We start from the raw sequence: 27,059 nt of genomic DNA on the forward strand, positions 1-27,059 counted from the left end.
AGTGCAGCGTTGCGCCCAGTGAGCTGCCGGGCGGGGACCCATGCCCGAGTGCTCACGCAGGGCTGATGTGGCAGGGTGACACGGCAGGCTGGCTGCCCGCCCTCCTGCCTCCCGGCTGGGCTGGGGTGTGGACATGCCCCGATGGGCCGTGTGGAGGCGACAGGCCCTGCATGAGTGGCTCACGTGTGAGGTGGGGGCTGGACTTTGTCCAGGTCTGGGCACCGTGTTGGTCGTCTCCGCGGAGGCTGGCTTCTTTCTGGGCTGTCTCGGGGGCAGAGGCCCGGGGTGCCGCTAGGGTGCCAGGCCCCGCGCAGCAGTGGGCAATGGGGCTTGCGGAAGTCCAGGCCCCGATGGTCTCGGGGGAGTGGTAAGAAGGAAGAGTCAGGAGACTTGGGGGGGTGGGATGTGGGGGTGTGGTCCCTCACCCCCGGGATCTGGAGAGGCGGGCAGTGAGAGGCGGGTGCTTGGAGCAGCTTGGCATCGGCGGCCGCCTTCTTGGCCCAGTTGGACATGTGGCCATGGAACTGGGTGCCAAGAGTCGGCAAGGCCGAGGGGATGCAGAGACAGGAGGGCCCGTGGTGGTGCGCGCTCCCCGGGAGGGGTGGGCAGACACGGGTCCCACACCCCTTGAGCCGACGGTGGATGGCAGACGGCAGGTAGTGGCCAGCCCCAGCCGCACGTACCTCTCCACGTGGCTCTGATGACCAGAAACCGGCCAGGAGGGCAGTGTCTCGTCCCCGTCTCCTCCGTGGTGGCCTGTCGCTGTCTGCTCGGAGCTGGTGAGCCAGCCCCTGCCCAGAGCCCGCCGCCGGAGGGGAGATGCCCTCTCTGCCTCGCCCACGCCAGAGAAGACCCCAGCTCCGCTTCTTGGCTGAGGGGAAGATGGCGGGGAGGGCTGGGCTGGTAACAACCCTTGTATCTCTCACCCTTTCTGCGAGGACACCCCACTTCCCTGAGAGCCCCCAAGGCCCGGAGCAGTGAGGGGCAGGCGACAGCCCACGCCCGGCCGGGCTTTTGAGGATGCCAGCCACCCCCACCCCATCCTCTCTCTGGTCCTTTGCAGATGGGAACCTCAAACTGGCTTAGGTAGTGGGGACCCAGTCTTCTTCCCAGGCCTCCAGCCGAGTCCCTGGGGTGCTGGAGGGCTCCTAGCTGGGGAGTACCTGCAGCTCCAGGGGCTGCCAGTAGGGGGCGGCGTGGCACCCTCCCCCACCCCACCCCGCTTCCCTTTTCTGGGCTCTCTTGTCCACCCTCACCCTGCAAATGTGCATTATTGTTTTCTCAGTTTTTTCCCCCCCTTCCCTCCTTGCCAAAAACGTTTTGGTGGGGTAGGCGGAGGTTAGCCTGGGTACTTTTACCCCTTCCTCGTAGGTGTTCTTGGTCACTGACTGCTCGCTTTTGTGCTTCTTGGCCAGACGTGTGGCGAGTGTCTCTGGGTTTGTGTTTGTAGCTCGTCCATCCAACTTCTTGCCGATGGGGCCTTGTGCATGTGGTGATCCCAGGGATTCGAACTCAGGACCAGATGCTTGCAAGGCAGCTGTTCTAAGGTGCCCACACCCTGTGCTATTTTCCTGAATCTAAGATCTCTAAAAAGCCCCAGAATGGCCACTGTCTGTCAAAGCAGCACATCCCAAAGCGACAGACGCAGAGGGTGTGTGTGTGTGTGTGTGTGTGTGTGTGTGTGTGTGTGTGTGTGTGTGTGTGTGTATTCCTGGCTGGGATGGCATTTTGGGGATGGATCTATTTGTGCCCATTTGTGGGTCCTCCCAGTCCCTCCTTTCCCTACAGTGTTTCCCTCCCACGTCTGTGAAACACTGTTTCCTCTAAAGACTGGGGTGGGGGGGGCGGGGGAGGGCACTGCTTTATCACTTCCCAGCAGAGTCTTTACATTTTACAACTTGTTACAGTTTCTATCTTCTCCCACTGTTAGAATATTCATTCCTGGAGTGCTGCAGGTACCATTTGGGCTTTGTTTTCTCTCCATCCCTGTTAAGAGACTCTATCCCAGCTTCATAGAAAGAGAACAGATTTTTTTTTTTGGAGGGAACGGGGCATACCCCATGTTGCTAAGGGGTTATCCCTGACTTGCACTCAGGAATCTCTCCTGGTGGTGCTGGGGTCGGGAGGCGGGCAGACACCATTTATAACATCCTGGGGAGCAAAACCAGGTCCACCAGGCGCGAGGCAAACACCCTACCCGCTGCCTCCCCACTCTCTCTCCCGCCCAAGAATGGGTCTTAAAGGAATGCAAGAGAGTTCAGAAATGCCCAGCTTTTGTCCATCCCCACGAGCAGCGGGAAAGGAAAGAGCTCTCTGGGGGCTCTCACCACCTTCGGAGGTTCCTTTCTTCACAGGCGCCCCCCCTTTTCCCCTGCCCCCTCGCCTCTGTGCTCGGTGGATAGATATTCTTACAAGATACAGCCGTGCTCCCAGAAAATGCACCGCGTTTGTACGGGCGGATGGGGGATAGCTCCTTACCCAAGGGCGCCCCACCTCGTCGCCGTGCGCCCCTGCAGAGTGGCCGCTCTTGCCAGTGCGCCGATGATGACGATGATGATGATGATGACGACGGCTGTCCTGTCTGACGGCTGTCCTGTCGTTTCTCTCCGTCCCGCGGCAGGAGTGGGAGGACGAGGCTGCGTGTGCCAGCATGTGCGCGTCGGTCAAGTACAACCTCCGGGGTCCCGCCCTCATCCCAAGGATGAAGACCAAGCACCGCGTCTACTACATCGCGCTCTTCTCCGTGGTGCTGCTGGGCCTCATCGCCACGGGCATGTTCCAGTTCTGGCCGCACTCCATCGAGTCGGCGGCCGAGTGGGGCGCGGCGCGGCGCAGCGCGCGGGACGTGCCCGTGGTGCGCCTGGCGGCCGACGCGCCCCTGCCCGAGCGCGGCGACCTCAGCTGCCGCATGCACACGTGCTTCGACGTCTACCGCTGCGGCTTCAACCCCCGGCACAAGATCAAGGTGTACATCTACGCGCTGCGCAAGTACGTGGACGCGGCGGGCGCGCCCGTGGGCCACTCGCTCTCCCGCGAGTACAACGAGCTGCTCGCGGCCATCGCCGACAGCGACTACTACACGGACGACATCGGCCGCGCCTGCCTCTTCGTGCCCTCCATCGACCTGCTGAGCCAGGGCGCGCTGCGCGTGCGGGAGACGGCGCAGGCACTAGCACAGCTCTCCAGGTGAGGCCCGCGCGCGGGGAGTGGAGGCCAGGGGCTGCCCCCGGAGGCTGGTGGACCCGCTCTTGGGACCGGCCTGGGGAAACGCAGGCCCCGCCTCCCTACCAGGCCGGGTCCTCCTCTGCCTCCGCCTCCCGCCCCCTTCCTTCTGTTCCTCTTCCTCTTCCTCTTTCTTTTCCTTCCCCTCCACCCCCTCCTCACCCTTCTTCCTTCTTCATCCTCTTCCTCCTCCGCCTCCTTCCTTTCTCCTCCTCTTTCTTTCCTCCTCCTCCTCCTCCCCCCTCTTCTTCCTCCTTCTCCTTTTTCCTTTTTCCTCCTCCTCCTCTTCTTCCTCCTTCTCCTTCTCCTTTTCCCCCTTTCGTTTTGAATCCATTTCTTCAAAACATTTGCTGTGCCTTTTAGGCAGTCTGTGTGTATAAATTTTCTCCAAAGTCACCTCTTCAAAACACAAAACAAAACAACCTAGTAATTTTTTTTTTTTTTTTTTGCTTTTTGGGTCACACCCAGCGATGCACAGGGGTTACGCCTGGGTCTGCACTCAGGAATTACTCCTGGCGGTGCTTGGGGGACCATATGGGATGCTGGGAATCGAACCTGGGTTGGCTGTGTGCAAGGCAAATAAATGCCCTACCCGTTGTGCTATCACTCCAGCCCCCAACCTAGTATTTTTTTTTAGTTTGTTTTTTTGAAGAAGGCAGCAGAATGTACAGACTCCTTCCTAGTTGAGTTTCAGGCCTGCGCTAATCCCGTCATCAGTGTCCACTTCCCTCCACCAGTGTCCCCAGGTTCCCTCCCGCTGCCCAGCCTGTCCCCGAGACAGACACACATTCAGGTTGGCTGTTGTAATCGGGCCTCCGGCCATCAGTGTTGTCAGCTGTGCTTGGGCACACAGTTCTTCTAACTCCACCACTGTACCCAACATCCCTGACCCCTGCCCGCCACCCCCAAGTGACTTCTCCCCCCACCCCCCCAGTGCCCGACTTCTTAGAGGACAAAACCCCAGGCAGTCTTGGCTTCCCATTGGGGGCCATGCCCGGCGATGCTCTGGCCTCACTCCGGGCTCAGTGCTCAGAGATCGCTCCTGGAGGGGGGTGGGGGAGCCTTTTGGTGCGGAGGATCAAATCCAGGTCAGCTCTGTGCCCGGTCCTGTCTCTCTGGCCTTGCTCCTTGCTTATGTCACTTATTTTGGGGCCACACTTGCGGGTGCCATGCTGGGGGGACCAGGTCTGGGAGAAAACCCGGATGCGGCATGCAGTGCACGCGCTCCAGCACCTCCCCCGCCCCCCCCCCCGTAGCTTCCCCCTGCCCCCCCCCATTTCTTCCCTTTCACATGTCAGTGCACCTCACTCACCCCCACCCTGCCCCGGCTTGTTACTTGTTGTCCATGTTCATTTGTTACGAAGTATGAAAATAGAGGCTGGCAAAAGGAGGGTTCATTCCAGAATCCCGCCTGGCCGCCGGGGAGGTTTCTCAGAGGTCAGGGCTGGGTTCAGTCCCGGGATTCAGTCCCTGGCCCCGCCCGCCCTCTGAGCACCCCTGGGCCCAGCCCTGGAAGCCCCGGAGCACCATCAGGGTGACCAGGTGCCCACCTCCTCGCCTCACCCCTGCCCCAGGAGGCTCCCTGTCACCAGGCCAGCCCTGCCTTTGGGACAATAATACTGTGAGCAGGGCCTTTCCTCACTTGGGTCTCCCCCAAGTCCCATCCTCAGTACCCCGTATAGTCCCCCAGCACCGTTAGGAGTAAGTCCTGAGCACAGAGGCAGGAGTTGTCTCCGAGCATCATTGGGTATTGCCCCAAAACCCAAAGAAAGAAAAGATTGCTATTAATATTTTGATGTTACCTTTTTAGTCATTTTGTATTAATGATGTATACATTAATAAATTTATAGGGCCGGAGTGATAGTACAGCGGGTAGGGTGTTTGCCTTGAATGCAGCCAACCTGGGTTCGATCTCCGGCATCCCATATGGTCCCCCGAGCACCGCCAGGAGTAATTCCTGAGTGCAGAGCCAGGAGGAACCCCTGATCATCACTGGGTGTGACCCAAAAAGCAAAATTAAAATAAAATAAAGAAGTTAAATTTATACATTATTAATCTATGCATCTCAGCCTGTGTATGGATACTGTCCTGCACGGTAGCACTGTCCTCCCATTGCTCATCGATTTGCTCGAGTGGGCACTAGTAATGTCTCCATTGTGAGACTTGTTACTGTTTTTGGCATATCGAATATGCCACAGATAGCTTGCCAGGCTCTGCCGTGTGGGCAAGATACTCTCTGTAGCTTACTGGGCTCTCCGAGAGGGGCGGAGAAATCGAACCCAGGTCAGCCTCATGCAAGGCAAACGCCCTACCCACTGTGCTATTGCTCCAGCCCATATTTAACTGACTCAACTACAGTTCTATCAAATACATAATGGAAGTTATGATAATGGTCCTGAGCACAGGCTCAGGAGTCAAAAAGCCAGAGTCTAAATTCAGGTTCTGGTTCTAGCGTTAGCTGGCAGGCTGTGTTAACTGGGTATACTTGGCAGAGTTGTTTAAGTCTGTGCCTCAGCTGAATAAGGAAGAAGTAAACAGTACCTGCCTCAAAGGATTGTGAAAGGTATTGGACAATACTCGTAAAGTGTGTGCTACGTTATCAAGAATAAGATTACACACTACATATTCTTTTGCTGCCATTTTTCTCCGTGTGTGTGTGTGTGTGTGTGTGTGTGTGTGTGTGTGTGTGTGTGTGTGTGTGTGTGTGTTTTGATTTAGGGGCCGCACCCAGCAGTGCCCGGGGCTTACTCCTGGCTGGACTTGCTGGCGGTGGAACCTGGGTGGGCCGTGTGCAAGGCAAGCGCCCTGCCCACTGTACTGTGTCTCCAGCCCACCTTTTCCATTTTATGACTCTATTTCCCCAAACCGTATTCTTTCACCATGTAATTCCAGGAGCTGCATGGCATTCTGTTCTGCAAATGTTCCAAAAGTGGCCGTCACCGGCTTTCACTTTGATTTCTCTTTGGTTTCCTTAACCAAATGGTGATCACACAGTCATTTCCTGGTTTCTGTGGCCATCACTGGTTCTGGGAGACAGAGCAACTCCCCCCAACCCCCCCCCCCAAGCGTCCTTCTCTCTATGTCTCTCTCTCCCCTCTCCCTCTCCCTCTTTCTCTCTCTCCCTCTCTCTCCTTCCCTCTCTCCCTCTCTCTGTCTCTCTCCTCTCCCTCTCCCTCTTTCTCTCTCTCCCTCTCTCTCCTTCCCTCTCTCCCTCCCTCTCCCCCTCTCTGCCTCTCCCCCTCTCTTCCTCTCCCTCTCTCTCCCTTTGCCTCTTTCTCCCTCTCTTCCTCTCCCTCTCTCTCTCTCCCTCTCTCTCTCCTTCCCTCTCTCCCTCTCATTCTCCCCCCCTCTCTTCCTCTCATTCTCCCCCCCTCTCTCTCCCTTCCTCCTCTCTCTCCCCCTCTCTCTATGCTTGCCTCTCTCTCTCCCTCTGTCCCTCTCCCTCTCTATCTTCCTCTGTCCTTTCCTCTCTCTCTCTCACTCTCCCTCTCTCCCTCTCTCTCTCCCTTTCTCCCTCTCCCTCTCTCTCTTCTCTCTTTTCTCTCTCTCTCTCTCTCTCTCTCTCTCCTCTCTCTCCTTCTCTTTCTCTGTCTCCCCCAGTGTGTGTGACTGGGCCTTCCAGGGCTCTGCCTGCCCTGTGAGGTGCAGCCCAGCGCTCCTGCCACCTGGGAGCTGACCCTGGCATCCGGGTCTTCACTGCTGACACGTGACCTCACGCCTCTGCTTCCTTTCTCCCCAGGTGGGATCGCGGTACCAACCACCTGCTCTTCAACATGTTGCCTGGAGGCCCCCCAGATTATAACACGGCCCTGGACGTCCCAAGAGACAGGTGGGTGCCTGGGGGGGAGGTGCCCCCGGACCAGGTTTCTGGGGAGTAACCAGGCTGTAGTTGGCTGTATTCGTGAGCGATCATATTCCTGAGCCGACTGGGACAGACGTTGTGATCAAGGCCTGCTGGCCTCTCCCGTCTGTCAGACGTAGGCGCCCCTGCGTTGGGGGCCGCAGAGGGGGCTGTGAGGGTGAGCATGGGTGGCCCAGACCTTCGGACCCCAGAGGGAGGCAGCGGGTGTGCGGGAGCTGGCGTGGGAAGAAGCATGGGGCACACTCCCGGAGCCGCGGTGCCACTGCCTTCTGGGGGGGGGGCGCCTCCTGTTGGTGCCCCTGCCTGCACCCCGGTTCTCACCGAGTGACCAGATCCTCTACCCTCAGGGCCCTGTTGGCCGGTGGCGGCTTTTCCACGTGGACTTACCGGCAGGGCTACGACGTCAGCATTCCTGTCTACAGCCCGTTGTCCGCCGAGGTGGAGCTTCCAGAGAAGGCACCCGGGTGAGTGGGGGGAGCGGGGAGGGGCTGGAGGGGGGTTGGGGTCGCTGTGGTGGGGAGTGGGGGCGTGCAGACCAGGGCCCACTGTACCCGCTGCCCTTCAGTGCTGTGGCCGTGCCCGGGGAAGCGTCCAGTGCCCTTCCCTGGGGTGCAGGTCGGGGGCAGGGCTGGGCTCCGGCCGCCTCTCCCTGCTGTTGCGAGATCAAGCCCCCTCTGCCCCGTGGGGAGGGGCCGCCTCCTCATAGCAGGCCACCGGCAGTTCTCCCCGAGAGCACTGAGACGCCGGGCCCTAGTGTCTGCGTCTAGGCCTCCCGTACCCCGGGAACCCCAACTGATGGCCCTTAGGGGAAGCACCTGCTTCCCCCCCACCCGCCCCCTCCTTTATTGGAGGGTCACACCTGGGTAGTGTCCTACCCACGTACTATCCCTCCAGATCCTATTTATAATCGTGTAACTGGCAAGCGCGAAGAAAACGCAAATGGCTCATCAACTTGTCATGTAAATCCTCTCTCTGGATTTTTTTTATGCCCCCACAGAACTCCCAGAGTTGACTTTCATTTATTTCAGTCCGTTGGAAGACTTGAGATAGAGTACATAGCCTGTAAGATGCACTCTTCTTAAAATGTACCGTCCGCCAGATCTTTTGGTGCAGTTGCAAAGTTGTGTAGGACTAGAGAGATAGTACAGCAGCCGGGTGTGTGCCTGGCCTGCAGACAGCCCTGGTTCCATCCCGGGTATCCCATAGAGTCCCCCGAGCACACAGGAAGTGATCCCTGAGCACAGATCCACGAGTAACACCCTGAGCACCCACAGCCAGGTGCCTGCTTCCCACCCATTTCCCCCCCCCAAAAAAAAGAGCTGTGCAGTGCCACCTCCAAGTCCAGAACACACACACACACACACACACACACACACATATATATATATATATATATATATATATATATGTATATATTTGTTACCCCCTCACTAACCTCGACATAGTACTTGTCACAGTCTGTTCCTAAAGCTCAGGCTGTCGTGTGCAAGGAGCTTCCCGGCTCTGTGCAGGGCTCTCTTCTGGCATGTGTTGGGGGAAACATATGTACTGCCAGGGATCGAACGGGTTTGGCTGTGTGTATGGCGAGCGCCTTGGGCCCTGTGCCGTCTCTCTGGTCCCTGGGGTCTCTTCTCTCACTCGGCATTGTGTCTCCAAGGATGCTCTAGTTCCGTAGCCTGTGCCCCCCAACCTTTGTCCTTTCCTGACTAATAGTTCACCATAGTGATAGACCATTATGGTTTGTGGTTGACCCTTTCACCGCTTGATGGACATTGGGTTCATCTCTTTTTCTTTTTTTCTTTTTCTTTTTTTAAAAAAAGCTATTATGACTAACGCTGCTGTATGAACTTTTGTCCGACCTGAGATGTTTTCCATTCTCCTGAAGATACACGCAGGGTGGAATGTCTGCCTCATGTGGTCACTCTGGCTGGCTTCTTTTCAGGAGCTTCCCTGCTTCCCATTTCCACTCCCAGGGTGTGAGGGTTGGAGTTTCAGATTGGGAGAAATGCCAGATTTGTTCCTGTCTCCCCCCCCCCGCCCCCATCCTTCTCTGTTTTTTATTTTTCTTCTTTTTTGCTTGTTGGGTTACACCCAGTGATGCTCAAGGGTTACTCCTGGCTCATGCACTCAGGAGTTACTCCTGGCAGTGCTCGGGGGACCCTATGGGATGCTGGGAACTGAACCCAGGTCAGCCTCGTTCAAGGCAAATGCCCTCCCCGCTGTGCTACTGCTCCAGTCCCTCTCTGTTTTGTTTGTTTATTTGTTTTTTTGTTTCAGAACTCTAGATAGCCTAGTGGCTAGGAAGTGTCTCTCTCATCATAGTTTTGATGGCGTTTCTCTAGAGAATGAATAATAATGCTGAGTATTATTAGTATTATTACCATGGGTGTGTTGACTATTGATAGGGCCTCTTTGAAGAAGTGTCTGTCCAAGTATTTGACCTTTTCTTTTTTTTCCCCTTGGTACCACACCTGGCAGTGCTTGGAGCTTACTTTTGGCTCTGTGCTCAGGAACCACACCTGGTGGACTCCGGGCACCATCTGGGATGCTAGGGGCCAAACCTGGGTCGCCTGCAGTGCCCCCTACATGCTGTACTATCTATCTCTCTGGGCCCTCCCTTGTCCATTTTCAATCTGGGCTGTGTTTTTACTGTTGAGAAATGGTTTAATGGGATTCACCGTCTCTTTGGGAGTGCGGGGCGGCTGGGCTGAGCCCTGCCCTCTGCTGGCCAGCACGGGAATTTCTCCCACTCCGTAAGCAGGAAGTTGCGTGTTTCTCTTTTCATAAATAACACTCCTACCACCCCCCCCCATAGGAACAACAACAAAAATTACCATTTTTCCCACTCCCAAATAAAAGCAGAGCCGGGCTCCTGTCTCCTTCCCTCCCCATCCCTGCACTCGGTGCCCGGCCCCACGGAGTCCCACATGTCTGCAGGGCTACGCTGTTACTTTTTAAGTCTTTGGTCCTTCTCTGCTGCTTCCCTGGGACTCTGCAGCTGCTGCTACTGATGGTTCCTGCTGGCGGCTGCCCAGCGCTGGTCACTTTCTCTCTGAAACGGAACTAACTCAGAAGTTTGCCGCCAAAGGCGAGAGCCTGCGGTGGCTGGGGCGGGTCGGGACCCACCAGCGTGGCTGTCAGCTGTGCTGCTCTCGAGGCACAGGCACAGGGCGGCCTGCTAATAATTTCCTTTTTTTTTTTGTTCAAAAAGAAAAAGAAAGGGCCTGGAGAGATAGCACCGCGGGTAGGGCGTTTGCCTTGCACGAGGCTGACCTGGGTTTGATTCCCAGCGTCCCATATGGTCCCCCGAGCACCGCCAGGAGTAATTCCTGAGTGCAGAGACAGGAGTAACCCCTGTGCATTGCCAGGTGTGACCCCCCCACCCCCCCAAAAAAAAGAAAAAGAAAAAAGACAAGCTCATCTTCAGTGGTCATTGTTGGGGAAACCTCAGTGGGCGCCTTCCAGGGTGGGTGGACCCTGTTGGGGACGCATTTTTGGCGCTCTGAGGTCACACTTGCACACATTTGTGCCGGCCAGGGGATGGTGATAGAATGCCCCCCCCACCGCCCCGTCCCCTCGCTCCTGCAGCTGATGGTGGAATGAACAGCCCAGGCCACTGCCCCCCGGGGCCCAGCTGCCTCCTGGGTCTCTCTTCTCCTCTCCCCTGTCCTGTTCACCCGTTGGACACCCCATGTCCACACGGGGGTTCTCTATTCCACTATTCCATGAGTGGGCACTCCCTTCTCGGGCAGCGAGCAGCCGGGCTCTCCTCAGCCCAGCACCGTCTTCCACTGTCGTGTGTGTGTGTGTGTGTGTGTGTGTGTGTGTGTGTGTGTGAGAGAGAGAAAGAGAGAGAGAGAGAGAGAGAGAGAGAGAGAGAGAGAGAGAGAGAGAGAGAGAGACAGACAGACAGACAGACAGACAGATACCCAGGTTCTGTGGCCGCCACTTGTCCCAGACCCCTGCTTGTTCCTCCTCCTCCTTCTTCTTCCTCTTCTTCCTCTTCCTCCTCTTCGTCCTCCTCCCCGCCCCCGCATTGTGCTCCAGCCGCCTCTCCCTCGCCCTGCACAGACGCTGTCCTCAGGAACCCTCTCCTGGCCACACCACCCAATATTGCCGCATTTGCCCGCCTGCTGTGCCCCCGCCTGGCAGAGACGCTCTCTGGGCTGCCCGGCTGCCTTCTCCCGACTCACCTGCTGGGCCTGTGTCCCACGAGCCTCTGTTCCCTCGGGGGCTCTCCGGCCCGGTCACTTCTGGCCGCCTGAGGCTCTGGCCGCCTGTTGCTCATCTCTGTCCCCACCTGCATGGGCCTGTCTGTCCCTGATCGCGGCAGCCCAGGGCGGTGGTCCTCAGCTGTGCTCCCGCGGCGTGGGCAGGCACACGTGTGCACAGAGGCGTGTAGCACGTGCTCTGTGTGATCTGCGTACGCAGACGCTTCCTCAGAGCGTGCATATGTATGTATGCATGCGCGCGTGCACGTGTGTCTGCGTGCACATATGCATCTGTATACGTGTACACATGAGTGTGCATGTGTGCGTACATGTGTGTATGCGTGCACGTGGCCGAAGCCCACCAGGCTTCCTCCCACCCCCGTGTCCTTCATATCCAGCACTGCCCTAGGGCCCCGATGCGGTGGGCCCGGGAGGTGGAGACCCCGGGGAGCCAGCTCAGGCCAGCGGCCCCTCTCGGCCGTGCCCCCGGGAACCTGCGCCCGGGCCGCGGTTCCAAGCCGCCCGCTCTCTCTTCCCCAGCCCGCGGCGGTACTTCCTCCTGTCCTCACAGATGGGCCTCCACGCCGAGTACCGGGACGAGCTGGAGGCGCTGCAGGCCCGGCACGGGGACGCGGTGCTGGTGCTGGATAGGTGCGCCGACCTCCCCGAGGGCGTCCCCTCCGTGCGCAAGCGCTGCCGCGGGCACCAGGTCTTCGAGTACCCGCACGTGCTGCAGGTGAGTGCGGGCTCCCGGCCTCCCCAGAGCCTCCCCGCTGCCTTCAGGGACCCAGGGAGGAGGGAGCAGGAGCCCCGGCCGACATGCAGCCCCGCAGAGGCTGTCCGGGCTTGTCAGGTGTGTGCGCACAGGCCGCCTGCCGTGTGGGCCTGGATGGTGTGACTCCGATGGCTTTGCCCAGGGGACCCAGAGGCCGCCTCCTCCTCCTCCTCCTCCTCCTCCTCCTCCTCCTCCTCCTCCTCCTCCTCCTCCTCCTCCTCCTCCTCCTCCTCCTCCTCCTCCTCCTCCTCCTCCTCCTCCTCCTCCTCCTCCTCCTCCTCCTCCTCCTCCTCCTCCTTCCTCCTACTCCTCCTCCTCCTCCTCTCCTCCTCCTCCCCTTCCTCCTCCTCCCTCTTCCTCCTCCTCTCTTCCTCCTTCCTCTTCTTCTTTTTCTTCTTCCTCTTCCTCTTCTTCCTCCTCCTCTCCTCCTTCCTCTTCTTCCTCTTCTTATTCCTCCTCCTCCTTCTTCCTCTTCTTCTTTTTCTTCTTCCTCTTCCTCTTCTTCCTCCTCCTCTCCTCCTCCTCCTCCCTCCCCCCTCCCCCTCCTCCTCCTCCTTTTTCTTCTCCTTCTCCTTCTTCTTCCTCTTCCTCTTCCTCCTCCTCCTCCTCCTCCCCCCTCCCCTCTCCTCCTCCTTTTTCTTCTCCTTCTCCTTCTTCTTCTTCCTCTTCTTCCTCTTCCTGTTCCTCCTCCTCCTCCTCCTCCCTCCCCCCCTCCTCCTCCTTTTTCTTCTTCTCCTTCTTCCTCTTCTTCTTCCTCCTCCTCCCTCTCCTCCTCCTTCTTCTTCCTTTTCTTTTTCTTCTTCTTTCTTCCTCTTCTTCCTCTTCCTCTTCTTCTTTCTTCCTCTTCTTCCTCTTCCTCCTCCTCCTCCTCCTTCTCCTCCTCTCCTCTTCTCCTTTCCTTCTTCCTCCTCCTCCTCTCAGATCTCACTCCTAACAGTGCTCAGGGATCACTCCTGGCAGTGCTTGGAGGACCCTGTAAGGTGCCAGGGATTGAATCCCGGTCGGCCTTGTGCAAGGCCAGCACTCGACCTGCTGCCCCATCTCTCTGTCCCACCACGTTCCTCCTTTGAGGGGCCACAGCTGGTCGTCTCTGATAGTCCAGTCTGCAGGGTCCCTCAGCTTGTCCTGGATCCTGGAGGGTTTTGTCTTTCCTTGCTCGGGTAGCCCTGGTGTGTCAGAGCTGGAATCTGGGACCCCCAGTGCTTCCATAACCCAAGGCACAACCATCCTTGAAGGCGGGGGAGGGTTTTTGGACATTTCTTTGACTCTCCCAGGGGACTCCCAGGGGACTAGGAAAGAAGAAACCGAGTTGGCTTGCTTCCATTTTTCCAGTCCACGTGGGTTAGTTGAAGGAGGAGCACCAAGGAGGGAGTCTGTGTGAACTGTTTTCTTTGGCCATACTCAGTGGTGCTCAAGACTTCCTCCTGGCTCTGCACTCAGGGATCACTCCTGGTGGGCTCGGTGGACCTTACAGGGTGCCGGGGATCGAACCCGAGTTGACCACATGCAAGGCAAGTGCCCTATCACTTGTACTGTCTCTCTGGCCCTTGTCTTTTCCTTAATTTCCAAAGAGATCTGACTGATGCCAGATTGCTAAAATCTTTGTTTTTTTTTTAATTGAATCACCGTGAGATACAGTGACAAGGCTTTCATGTTTGAGTTTCAGTCATACAATGATCGACACCCATCCCTCCACCAGTGCACAACTTCCACCGCCAACGTCCCCAGAATCCCCCCCATCCCACCCATGCCCCTGCCTCTGTGGCAGACAGTCTCCCCCATACTCTCTTTGGTATTGCTTGTTATGCATAGCATAAGCTGTCACTCCCGGAATTCTAAAATTTTAGGTACTTGGGGTCTGGAGAAATCTCTGCAGCTTGCGTGTCTCTGGATCATGCCCTTAAGGAGCTTAACTAGCAGCTGGAGGCAGTTTGTGAGCGTGACCCACAGGGTCCCATATGGATGAGAGGAGAAGGACCGGCCCGTCCCCTCTCCCATGGGGCCTGGAGCTTGACGTCACTGAACCCGCATACCTGCGCTTCTCATTGGGTTCTGAAAGTTGGCGGCCGCTGGAATTCTTAGGGGGCAGGTGGAGGGACGATGCCTCCCCCCCTCGTCTGAGGCACCCCGGCGAAATCAGCCTGGCTTAAAGTCCAGAAGCATCTCTGCAGCGAGCTGCTCGGTTCGGAGATGCTTTTGCATGCCCTAAAATCTTTGCTCTCAAACAGTGCCCCGTCTCCCCGAGGAATGTCTGACTGATAACCGGGTCCTCTGAGCAGGGATATTCATAGTAACCCGTGTCTAGACAGGAAGAGCGGTTATCAGCGTGTGTGGCCGCGCCCGTCCACCTGCCGCTCCGGGCACCGTGCCGGCCACCGCCTCTCCTCGGCTGCCTTCCCATCGGCCCCCAGAGCTGTCTGGCACTTGGGGTTTCTTCGTACAGCTGAACTCTGCTTCTCTCCAGATTTGATGAATGACGCTTTCAAAGTCTTTTGTTTCATTAGAGTGGCAAAAAACTGGGCAAAACCCAGTGTTGGAATCGGGTCTTTTTGTTTTGTTTTGCTTCTGGGCCACATCTGGTGATGCTCAGGGCTTCCTCCTGGCTCTGTACGCGGGATCAGTCCTGGCAGTCTCGGGGGACCATATGGAGAGCTGGAGATTGAATCCACATTGTCCGCATGCAAGGCAGATGCCCTACCTGCTGCTGTACTATTGCTCCAGCCAGGCCGGGTCTTTTCATATGCTGACTTACCTATCCCAGGATTTCTCCCCCCACCCCTCCAACGTCTGTATGCTCCACCTGGAGTGGGGTGGAATGAGTGAGTGGGTAGAGAAATACCTTGAGGTTTTTGCTTTTTGTCCAGCGGACTGTTTGTAAACAGAAGGACATCTGCTAAATGCCGTGGAGAGATTTTACTGTGCTCTTTTTCGGGGGGGGGGGGGGAGTAGAGGGAGTTGAGGCCAACCCCAGCTGAACTTCCTCCTGGCTCTGCATCAGGGACCACTCCTGTCAGGGCCTTGGGGGACCGGGGGTGCCGGGGATGGAACCTGGGTCCTCTGCACGCAAGGCGATCACTTCACCTCCCTTGCTGTCTCCCCGGCCCAGTGCCCTCCCTGTAGCGGGTGTCTAGCAGGCCCGAGGTGTCTCGACAAGGTCATTCTCTGCCCAGGTCGGCCGAGGTCTGTTCCCCAGGCCACCTCGGGGCTGTGGTTTGTGTAGACAGTGGGGCTAAGGGAGGCCCATTGCTGGGTCCTCACACCGTCCGGTGCTCAAAGGACTGGATGCTGGTTTTGAACAGTTTCCATAGCGCCCATCTTGAAGTACCCACCCAGGGGTGGGAATCTGGAGGTGAAGCTTTGCCGTTGTCAGCTCTGTGGCCTCCCGTGTTTGATGGGTGTGTGCGCCCCCTCTGGGCCTCCAGCAGGCGTGCGCGCCCTCTCTCAGCCTCTGGGGTTTGACGGTGTGCGCGCCCTCTCAGTCTCTGGGGTTTGACAGGCCTGTGCCCTCTCTCAGCCTCTGGGGTTTGACTGGTGTGTGCCCTCTCTCAGCCTCTGGGGTTTGACGGTGTGTGCGCCCTCTCTCAGCCTCTGGGGTTTGACGGTATGTGCGCCCTCTCTCAGTCTCTGGGGTTTGATGGGTATGTGCGCCCTCTCTTAGTCGCTGGGATTTGATGGGTATGTGCGCCCTCTCTCCATCTCTGGGGTTTGACTGGCGTGCGTGCCCTCTCAGTCTGTGGGATTTGACGGTGTGTGTTCTCTCTCAGTCTCTGGGGTTTGACAGGTGCGCACCCTCTCTGGGCTTGGGCGTCAGGCAGCCCCCGGATGTCTCGACTTCCACCAGGGAGGGAAGCGTGGCCTGCGGGCGGGTTGGTGACCACGCCGTCTGCTTGTGTTTGTGTCTCCTGCAGGAGGCCACTTTCTGCGTGGTGCTTCGCGGAGCCCGGCTGGGCCAGGCGGTGCTGAGTGACGTGCTCCGGGCCGGCTGTGTCCCGGTCATCATGGCCGACTCCTACGTGCTGCCTTTCTCCGAGGTCCTTGACTGGAAGAGGTGGGTCTCGCCTCCCCATGCGCGTCACACACAGGCTTCCACCTCACACCTTCACGGCCACGTGCTGCGGGTCGGACAGAACCGTGCACACCTGGTGGCCCGCGCGGGCCTCTTTCCCGGCTGGAGGGGTTGTGGGTGCAGAGCCCTGGCGGGGGGGGGGGGGGAAACCGGGGTGCGGGGCTGCGAAGGGGTGCGGGAGGCCAGATAGGGCAGGGCCTCAGGAATAACGGTTTGTTGACGCAACCACACCCGCCCCTCCGCCCGCTCTGCATACACGGCCTGGCAGAGCCGAGTCGTCGGTCGCTGGACAGAGATTCTGCAGCCCGCAGGGGCAGGCCCACGTCTCTTCCTCCTCTTCCTCCTCCCTTGGGCCCTCTGGGGAAGCCGTTTAGCACCCTTGGCCTGGACCAGTGGCTCTCGACTCACGGGAAGAGTTTTATCTCCCGCACCCGGTCCTCCGGGAAGGCTGGCTTTTGCCTCCCTGGCGGTGGTGGTTTGCAGTTGAGAAGTACAGCCCTGGGGCCAGAGCGATAGCACAGCGGGGAGGGCGTTTGCCTTGCACGCTGCCGACCCGGGTTCGATCCCCGGCATCCCATATGGTCCCCCAAGCACTGTCAGGAGTAATTCCTGAGTGCAAAGCCAGGAGTAACCCCTGAGCATCGCTGGGTGTGACCCAAAAAGCAAAATAAATAAATAAATAAATAAATAAATAAAGAGAAGTGCAGCCCTGCCATCCCTCGAGTTTGCGGCAGGCACTGCATGGAGGTGGAGGAGCCTCTACTGGGATGCAGGGGCCCCAGAACCTTCCGGAGAACAGAGGGGACCAGAGGGGGCGGTAAGTTGCAGTGGGTGGGTTAGGGCCGTCGGACCTGTGGCCACCCGCTCTGGCCTCGGCCACTGCACTCCGCCAGCACGTCGGAGGTTAGCGGTGATTGGAGGCTGAGGGTGGCTGGAGGTTGTCCCTTTCGTAGAGGCTGTTCAGGCTCGTTCTTGGCCTCTGTGACTAGCGTCTGAGTGGTTGGCCAGGCGGGTGGGGCTGACCTTCTCGGTCTCACAGTGACTCCCGTGGATCATATGATCTCACGGAGACACTGACCGGGAGTCACTAACGGTGGGCAGGCGGCCTCAGCTCTGTCCGCCCGTGACCCTTCCCGCCCCGGAAACACTGTGTCAGCGAGACTGCCGTGGCACACCCTAGACTCGTCACAGGGCTGACGTGGGGGTCACTCCGCGTTCAGAAGCCTTTTACCCTGGCCAGGTTTAATCTTTTTTTGTGTGTGTGAATCCCACTGTCCCCCATACACATACTGACCCACATTCCATCCAGGGTCACCTCGAGCACTTGAGAATGGCACTGCAGGGGCTGGAGCAATAGCACAGCGGGTAGGGGCGTTTGCCTTGCACGCGGACGACCCGGGTTCGATTCCCAGCACCCCATATGGTCCCCTGAGCACCGCCAGGGGTAATTTCTGAGTGCAGAGCCAGGAGTGACCCCCTGTGCATCGCCGGGTGTGACGCAAAAAGAAAAGAAGAAAAAGAGAGAATGGGACTGTAGCGGGTACTGTGAAGGCCCAGCATAGGGCGGGGGCCTCAGCCCCCCGGAATGAGGAGGGTCCGTCCTTTCTGTACCCTGGGGAGGAGTGAGCAGCCACTTGGGCCCCCTGAGGGGCCCGTCACACGGGTCCGCAAGGCCTTTAGCGGCCAGGCTTGGAGCTTGGCTGCCGGGCACGGGGGAGCCAGGCCTGGCTTGCAGTGGGAGGCAGGCGGGCTGCCTCGGTTTACGGGGCGCTGTGTTTGTGTGTGTGTGGGGGGGAACCCAGCGAGGGCTGCGGGGCGGGGGCCGAGTTGAGTCTTGAGAGGGGGGTGCGGTGAGAGCCTGGTTCTGCTTGTGGGCTTGTGGGGGTGAGCCAGCGCCGGAAGACGCTGGAGTGGGGTTGAACCCCGAAGGCTCCTTGGCCTCCCCCAAGCCTCTGCCCGCCCAGCAGGGACTAGGAGGGTCACTCTGAGCCCCCTCCTGGTGGCCCACCATGACCGGGGCTGTGCCGTGTCTTGGTCCGTGAACTCGGACTCAGCCCTGTCCACAAAGGGTCAGCCAGCCTTGGGTCCTGCCTTATCTGGCAGGTGCACCTGTCCCCACCAGGCTGGCCCTCTGTCCCGTCCACCTGGCCTGGGCCTGCTGCCGGTCTCCCGGGGCCGTCCCTGCATCTGCCGGACGGTGTCCTGCCGGCACCCACTCGTATGGCGTGCCCTGCCTTGCCCGGCTCCTGGTGCCTGTCCCTGAGCTGAAGCCGGGCTCCTTCCCAGGCTGAGGGCCACGACCCTCTGCTCGCTCCCTCTCTGGGGCCTCGATGGGTTCACTGGGTTCTGGCTGCACGGGCCCCTGGAGGGCTGGTGGGGGAGTTCTTCAGGGCCTTCTGCTTCTTCATCCTTAAAGTCAGCCATCGCCTCCTCCTCCTCACATGCCCTCTCCCAAACCACTCCCACACCCTCCCCTTTTCCCTCTTCCTCTATCCCCCCACCCCCACCCCCCGCGCTCTATTTTTTTCTTTTTGGGTCACACCCGGCGATGCACAGGGGTCACTCCTGCCTTTGCACTCAAGAATTACTCCTGGCGGTGCTTGGGGGACCATATGGGATGCTGGGAATCGAACCCGGGTCGGCCGCAGTGCAAGGCAAACGCCCTTCCCACTGTGGTATCACTCTCTCTCTCTCTGAGGGTCCCTGTGTAGAGAGCTGAAGGATGTTTTTGTGTTTGTTTTTGTTTGGGTCACACCCAGCAATGCACAGGGGTTACTCCTGGCTCTGCACTCAGGAATCACTCCTGGCGGTGCTCAGGGGGCCATATAGGATGCTGGGAATTGAACCCGGGTCGGCCGTGTGCAGGGCAACCGCCCTACCCGCTGTGCTATTGCTTCGGCCCAAGAGAACTGAAGGGTGGGGGTCAGGCCCTGTGCTGAGCACAGCTCCCAGCCAGGACGATGTGGGGGGGCCTGAAAGAGGGAGGACGGGGCAGGCGGGGCCGGCCCCGGGGCAGGGAGAGGGCGGTGTTGCCCGAGGGACGCCCTTACATCACGCCTCTGCCCCTGTGCAGGGCCTCGGTGGTGGTGCCCGAGGAGAAGATGCCGGAGGTGTACAGCATCCTGCAGAGCATCCCCCAGAGGCAGATCGAGGAGATGCAGAGACAGGTGAGACTGGGGGGGGGGGCGCAGCTGCCCTGGGTGGGGGTGTGGGGGTGGGTGTCATCGTCGTCTCCTCCTCAGCCAGGCTTCCGCCAGCGCCAAGGTCGGGGGCTGCCCCCTCCCCCTGTGAGGCCCCAGCTGGGGCAGCCCCCGCCTCAGGGTGCGTGCCTGTGGCCCGGCCCGGCAGTGCTCTGCTGCCTCGGGGCCTGTGGGCTCCCCCTTCCTGCTGCCCCCACTCCCGGGCCTCGGTGCCTTACTGGGGTCTTTCTGCACCCACCGAGGAAAGGTCTCCGCCCCTCGAGTCAGCGCCAGCTCGGGTGCTGCCCCTTGTCTCCTGTGCTGCCCTCACAGAGATTTGAAATTCAGTGAGTTCAAAAAAACATTGAAATAATAATAATAATAATAATAGTAATAATAATAAAGGTCTCCTTCATGGGGCTGGAGTGATAGCACAGCGGGTAGGGTGTTTGCTTTGCACGTGGCCGACCCGGGTTCGATCCTCGGCATCCCTTTATGGTCCCCTGAGCACCGCCAGGAGGGATTCCTGAGTGCTGAGCCAAGGGTAACCCCTGAGCATCACCCAGTGTGCACCCCCCAAAAAATCAAGGAAACAAGAAACAAATTCTCCTGGATTTCCAGGGCGCCGGGGCAGAGTCAGTGAGTGCCTTCGGCGCGTGGCTCTGAGCTGCTCGGACCCGAGGGACAGCCCCCCCCACCCCGGCAGAGTGAAGCCTGCAGGCATTTTGTTTGACTTTGGGGCCTGCTCCTGGCACGTGGCTGTGCATGCAGGGACCCCTCCTGGCAGGGCTCTGGGGGCCCTCTGGGGTGCCGGGGATGGAACGAGGGGTGGCTGTGTGTGAGGCCGGCGCCCTCCCCACGGTGCCGTCTCAGCTCAGGGCCTTCACTTGCGTTGTCTGGGCGGAGGACTGGCTTGGCCGGTCAGTGTCTTTGTGCCCGTGGCCGAGGGGTGGCCTTCTCCAGACCCGAGGACCCCCCAGGGCTCCTTCAGAGAGAGATTCGTGGTGGTCTCGCACCCCTGGGCCTACTGGTGGCTGCCTGCCTGCGGAGCCTGTGTGGGTTTTAGTGGACGAGAGGGCCAGAGAGGAGAGCAATCCCCCCCGCCCCGGCCCCCCAATCAAGGTTCTAAACCCGTGGGGGTCCTTACCACGTGGTGCTCCCAGGAGATGCCTGCAGGGACTGTTCCTGGTGTTGCCTCAGGGGTGCCCTCCCTGATTGCACGGAGAATCGCCTGCTACCCCAGAGGTCGGCTGTCACTCGGGAGCCGAGATGCAACCCGGGAGGTAGGCAGGCGCCCTCCTTTCGCCCAGCTCCCCGTGCCGCCCGGCCCCTTCACTTCGGCTTCCTCCGAGGGGAGCCCGCCTGTGCCAGCTGGCAGCAGGCACCGTCTCGTGGTTCTGGGGAGCCAGACTGGGACCAGCGTGGGCCAGCCGCGTCCACTGCAGGCCCAGGACCACCCAGCGCCAGGGAGTGAGTCTCAAGGTCATTGATGCCAGGTGGCAGAGTGGGTGCAGGGCAGTGACGTGCGGTCAATCCCGGGGGTCCCCTGCACTGGCGGAGCCGGCTCCGGCACCCTCGGACCCACGCATGGACTGCTAGCCTGGCTGGTCAAGAACGTCCGGGAGTCATGGAGCTTCCTGAGGGACCCCTACCCCCCACCCCCATCACCGACCAAAGCAACCACACACACACAAAAAAAAATACAGTGAAGCGGTTTTACGCTATTCGGGTTCAGAGAGATGCATAAAGTCCAAAGGCTTCTTAAAACGGACCGAGGTCTCCCCCGTGGAACCACATGAAGACAAGTTGCGATGCAACAAGCAGAGGGTCTTTACTGCCTAGCTCGGGCTAGGGCCTCCGTCCGGCTCATCGACACAGCGGCAGCTTCAGCTTCCTGGGAGCCAGCGGCCCCTTGCCACGGGTGCACAGGGTTTTTATCTTCCAGCATCACGTAACGGGGGTTTGTCTCTGGCAGTGGTCTAGGGGCTCTCCAGCTACTCGGTAACTTCCGATTGATGGCGGCAGGCTGAGGCGGTTGCTGGGGACTTTCCAGGTTGTTTCTCTGTGGTCATCCTGGCCGGTCACATCACTTCCGGAAACTGTAACTCGGGGAACCGGTAACTTAAGCCTGGGAGATCGAAACCTAGGCCTGGCTCCTTCTTGAGCCTGTCGTGGCTCTGCCTTAGCCCCTTTATCTTGCGGGCTCTGAGCCCGACTCCGGCTCTGACCCCGGTCGTGGTACACAGCTTAAGTCTCGAAGCTGCCCAGGCTCCCCTTCTCTCATCCTTGAAATGTGGCGTCCGCCAGCTCATCTCTTCTCGTTGGGGGGCACCCACCAGCAACCGCTGGCCTCAGACACGCCGTAGCTCTGCTTTGAGCTGGAAACTCATGAGGTGGGGTAGAGGTGGGGGGCTCCCTTCTCCCGCAGGGCCCCTTGGCCCTCACACTCTCCTCCCCGGAGTTGGTACCGGCCTGCTCTAGGCCTGCTCTAGGTGTGGGCGCCTCTCAGGGATGCCCTCAGCACTGCTTTCTGCCCTTCTCAAGGCCCCGTATGTCCCCATCCATTCAGTCCTGCATGTGCGCGTGCGTGTGCATGCACACACACACACACACACACACATGCTCGCACAGGCATATACACATAGATATGTGTATATGCCTGTGTATACACACATTCTTCATGCATGCACACACACATACATACACTCACACACATGCACATATACACATGCATTCATGCAAACATACACATGTGTGTGCATACACACATGTATACACAGGCATATACACATATCTTTGTGTATATGCCTGTGTATACACATACACATTCTTTATACATGCACACACATGCACATACACACATACATTAATGCAAACATACACATATGTGTGCGCGCACACACACACACACACACACACCTTGCCGGATTGGATAGGCCTGATGTAGATTACTGGGTGAAGTCCTAGGGGACCATGATATCGTCCCCCTGGGGCCACGTGGCTTGGAGTGCCCCCAAGTGTGTGCGGGTGTCCCTGCCTCACCTCTCCCAGGGAATGAGCTTGGCCCGTGTTGCGCCTGGCCCTTCCCAGGAGGGGCTCCCGCCTCTGCTCCGAAACCTGGCCTTGCAGGAGAAGCCATGGGAGGCATCTCGTCCCCCACAACCTCTGGGCAGGCTCTCCTCGTCCGGCACTCTCTGGGGGGCGGCGGGCTGGGGCCCTCTGTCATCCATCGGCCTCCACGGGGAGAGCTTGCGCCTCCCAGGGTCGGTTCCTACCTCAGCGCTGGGTTCGGTTCCTACCTCAGCGCTGGGTTTCCCGCGTGGGTGTTTCTGCCCGCCTGTGGGTGACCTCGGGCGCGGTCGTGCGTGTTCTCCGACTGTTCACTTAAAGAAGGTGGGTTCCGGGGGACGTGGTGGGGGTGGCAGTGCAGTGCGCACTGAATGGTTCTCTTTCCTGAGACGGGGCGGGTGGGGGGCGCGGTCGGCCAGATGCGTCTGGAGTCTGGGTTAGAATGCGCAGCCTGGGAGCAGAGGGTTGGGGGACTTGGAGCACCTGGGAAAGCGCCTTGGAGCTGCGTGGGACCCGTGGTGCCAGCAGAGGGCTCCATCGACTTTCGGGTGACGGGTAGCCGTGTCGGAGCACTGGCTCCTCGGAGCCCGGCTGCTGCTGGGTGCTGCTGGAGGCTCTCTGCGGACGGAGGTGTGGAGCCCGCATTTGGGGGCAGGCCGGGGATGCGGGCAGCAAGCAGCTCAGGGTCTGGGCCGTGGCGCGGGATTCTTTGCCGCTTTGCGTGCAGGCTCCGATGGCTTCAGGGGCGATCTCCTGAGCGTGACGTGGGGACAAGGACGGACCCCGGTGGAGAAAGCCACTCACCTCTCCCGCGGGAAAGTGGCCCGGCGTGTGACTGTGAACCAACCCTCCCGTGCGTCCCGGGCTGGGGCCTGACGTGAGCTCAGCGAGGGTTTCCCAGCGTCGTCCAACCCTGGTCTCGGTGTCCGCTCCCAAAGGCCGGCCGCGCGCCCCGGGTGGGCCTGGGGACGGCCCCTTTGCTCTCTGTGGGTAAGCCAGCCACGGCAGCCCTGGAGGCAGAGGTCACGCCTCAGCCCTGGGCCCTGTCTGCTCCACGGCAGAGGCGGCGCGTGCGCTGAAAGGAACCCCGATTCCGGGCTTCGGGTTCCATTCTGGGCCGCACGCTCCAGTGCTCAGGGCTTAACTCCTAGCTCTGCACTCAGGAACCACCCCTGGCAGCCCGTGGGGGACCTTACGGGGTGCCGGGGATCGAGCCTGCGTCAGCCGCGTGCCCCACAAACACATGACCTGCTGTACTATCTCTTCCAGCCCCTCCATGCCTTGTCCTTTACTTATTTATTTATTTATTTATTTGAAAAACAAACGTCCTTGCTGGGAGCCAATAAGAAATCTGTTCTTCTCTCCCCCTCCATCCCGAGAACCCTAGAGGGCGCCAGTGCAACCTTGGGGGAGTGTGAGCAGAGTTTTAGGGTTCCCAGAGCCCATGGGGGGGGGGGGTCTGAAATGGAAGGGAAAGGGAGGGTGCCAGGAGAAGTTCACCGTGTGTGTGTGTGTGTGTGTGTGTGTGTGTGTGTGTGTGTGTGTGTGTATGTACTCGAGGAAGCCTGAGAGATGGAGCGTTCCAGCCACTGACTGTCTTTCTCACATTGCAAGGCGGGAAGAATTCTCTAGCGAAGTATTTTTCTGTACTCCACTGAAGCATTCAGCAACCCCCCCTCCCCACACCCCTGCTCTGTTTCCCTGGAGTCACGGAGAAAAAGAAAAGCAATCCAGGACCCCAGAGGGCTGGAGAGCCCCCAGACTGGATCGTTAGAAATGTTTGTGTGGATAGGGGGGAAGGTGTAAATGGATCCCCAGTTTATCTGTTCGCTGGAGTTCCCAAACATTCTTTTATTGGCCGGTGGCTCCGCCAGCCGTGACCCCCTCACCCCGGCCACACTAGGAGGTGGAAGTCAGGAGCCTGCCTCGCCTTTGAACTCCCCTTTGTACTCGCCTGACGCGGAGCCTTTGAGGTGGGAGAAACATCTCGCATCTTCTTTCCTCCCGCGCCTGCTCGGGGTGAGTCACGCGCGTCTCGTTCCTTGGTGTCTCCCTGAAGCCGTTCCCTCGACAGACCAAGGGCATGCGCAGAGGAGAAGGAGGCAGAGGAGGAGGAAGAGGAGGACGGGGGAGTGGAAGAGGAGGAGGAGGAGGAGGAGGAGGAGGAAGAGAAGAGGAGGAGGAGAAAGAGGATGAAGAAAAGAAGGATGGGGGAGGAGGAAGGGGAAGGAGAGGAAGACGATAAAGGGCGGGAGGAGGAGGAAGAGGAGGATGGGGGGTTGGAGGTGTGAGGGGTAACGAGCTGACTGGGAAAAAGGCAGAAACTTGTACCTGAAGCAGCAGAGTGCCAGACCCACCCTTACTTTCGGGGACTATGGGCAGACCCCCGGGACCGCCCCTGAGTGGTCACGTGGGCGGGATCCCTATCTGTAGCTGGGCCCTCTCACGCAGCCCCTGTTGGCTCTTGTCCGCAGCCCAGGACAGGCCATGATGAAGTCTAGCGGGGGCGGTGCACGTGGGGGTCCCCGAGTGGGCTTAGCCACGGGCTGGCAGGTGGGGAGGAGGAGGAGGAGGAGACCCTCGGGGCCAGGAGAGATTCTAGGCGCTACAGCAGCTGCCTGGCTCACGCTCCAGAGCCGGGTTCCGCCCCCCCCACGTTGCGTGGTCTCCCCAGCACTGCAGCCCCGGCAGCCCCTGGGGACCAGGCGGGACCCGGGGAGTCCCCGGCGTCACCGGACCTGAGCAGCACCTCTCCCTCGGGCCCTCGTCTTGAACCATCTGGCTGGTTGGTTGGTCGAGAATCATTGGGAGTGACCCCTGACCGCTCCCTCTCCTCCCCCCCCCCCCACAAAAAACAAAGTGGGGTGATGCTCATTGCATCCGGATTCCCCTGCAGGCGGAATGTGGCAGACACCGTGTCCGTTTCTCTGCTTCGGGTGCTCGATGCAGCTCACCACAGCACACGTGGTCCTTTGGGGGGGGCCCCCGCCCCCGAGCTGTTATTGGGGGCATTCGAGAATGGAGGAAAGGCAAATCCCGTGAGGCAGGGAATAGTTAAGGCTTCCATTTTGTTCGTGTGTGTGTGTGTATGTGTGTGTGTGTGTGTGTGTGTGTGTGTGTGTGTGTATTTGTGAATGTCTCTGTGATTTATATAGTTTCAAGTGTTGGTTCTTGCATAGTTTATTTTTCAGTCAGGAGTTAAAATTGTATACTTTGTTTGGTAAAGGTTTTTGTGTGAAATGCCTTCCTCTCTCCCTCCCTCCCTCCCCCCCACCCTTCCTCCCTTCCTTCCTTTCGGGCCACACCTGCGGTGCTCAGGGGTTTCTGCTGACGGGGCTCGGGTGGCCGTCGGCTGGGAACCCAAGGGTCGGCCGTGTGTACAGGCAGGGCCTTACCACCTGAACTGTCGCACCAGCCCTGAAGTTCTTACTTTCATCACTCCATTTGTGGTTGGCTTGAGAGTGAGGCCCCTCGGTGGATGGCCTGGGTCTGTCGTACCCCAGGGCCGCCACCTCCACCCCAAGGGCGCAGAGCAGGTACCTCAGCAGATTAGTGTGGTTGACAGTGAGAGGGGTTTTAGATAATTCAGAAAAATTATCTGGTTGTTTATCCTCTGTCCATCCATGTATCTGTCCGTCCATCCATCCATCCATCCTTCCATGTATCTGTCCGTCCATCCATCCATCCATCCATCCATCCATCCATCCATCCATCCATCCATCCATCCATCTGTCCATCCATCCAAGGATAAAGTAGTCTTTCCAAGACAGTTTGACATGTGGGGGGCACATAGTGGTTCCATCAATTTTGCTGCCTACATTTTTTTTTCTTTTTGGGTCACATCCAGCGATTCTCAGGGGTTACTCCTGTTTCTGCACCCAGAAATTACTCCTGGTGGTGCCAGGAATTGAACCCAGGTCAGCCGCTGTACTATCGCTCTAATCCTCACCCTGTATTAATATATATATATATTTTTTGGTTGGGGGTTTTGTTTTTAAGCCCACAGATCCTGGAGTGAGGCTGAGACTCAGGCAGGTTTCCCAGTCATTGCAGCGACATGCTTATGAGATGGTTGTCTCCAAAAAATTCAGACGCGAGGGATTATGTGGAACCTCAGGATGGGCCCGATCCCTGGAACTGGAGTCTGAGGAATGTGGAGCAGGTTTTGCTTTTGGTTTCCAGGAGTGATCTTGGCAAGTCTGTCGTCCTTACCTCCCCACTGTGTACTTGAGGCGCGATTTATACACAGAAGCCAAACCTGTGGGCATTAAAAAAAAAAAAAAAAAGGAATGCTCTCGGTTTCCTCCCCCTTCTCCCTGCCCCCCCCACGCCCAGTCTCCAAATGCCACCACGTCCCTATGTGTTGTTAAAAAAAAAAAAAAAGCTCCCCTCGCTGACCCCTGAATAGAAGAGAGCCTCAGTGTTCTGCCCACGACACCAGCAAATGTGCTCAGCCGGACTCTCAGGTGGGGCGGGGGGGTGGGGGGGTGTCCTGGGGCCGAGTATGAGTACTTTGTGGGATATATATATATATATTTTTTGCTTTTTGGGTCACACCTGGCGATGCACAGGGGTTACTCCTGGCTCTGCACTCAGGAATTACTCCTGGCGGTGCTCAGGGGACCATATGGGATGCTGGGAATCGAACCCGGGTCGGCCGCGAGCAAGGCAAACA

General features: G+C 58.8%; 1 protein-coding gene across 1 annotated transcript in view; it reads left to right on the forward strand.

Moving 5' to 3' along the window:
• Positions 1–27,059, forward strand: part of EXT2 (exostosin glycosyltransferase 2) — a 125,935-nt gene that overhangs the window by 3,459 nt on the left and 95,417 nt on the right. The window contains exons 3-8 of the mRNA XM_055143688.1: positions 2,621–3,186; positions 6,962–7,051; positions 7,432–7,548; positions 11,836–12,031; positions 15,979–16,118; positions 19,210–19,303. Of these exons, the coding sequence (XP_054999663.1) occupies positions 2,621–3,186; positions 6,962–7,051; positions 7,432–7,548; positions 11,836–12,031; positions 15,979–16,118; positions 19,210–19,303 (1,203 nt within the window). The remainder of the gene's footprint in view (positions 1–2,620; positions 3,187–6,961; positions 7,052–7,431; positions 7,549–11,835; positions 12,032–15,978; positions 16,119–19,209; positions 19,304–27,059) is intronic.

This window comes from Sorex araneus, chromosome 6 (genome assembly GCF_027595985.1).
Source record: "Sorex araneus isolate mSorAra2 chromosome 6, mSorAra2.pri, whole genome shotgun sequence".
NCBI lineage: Eukaryota > Metazoa > Chordata > Mammalia > Eulipotyphla > Soricidae > Sorex > Sorex araneus.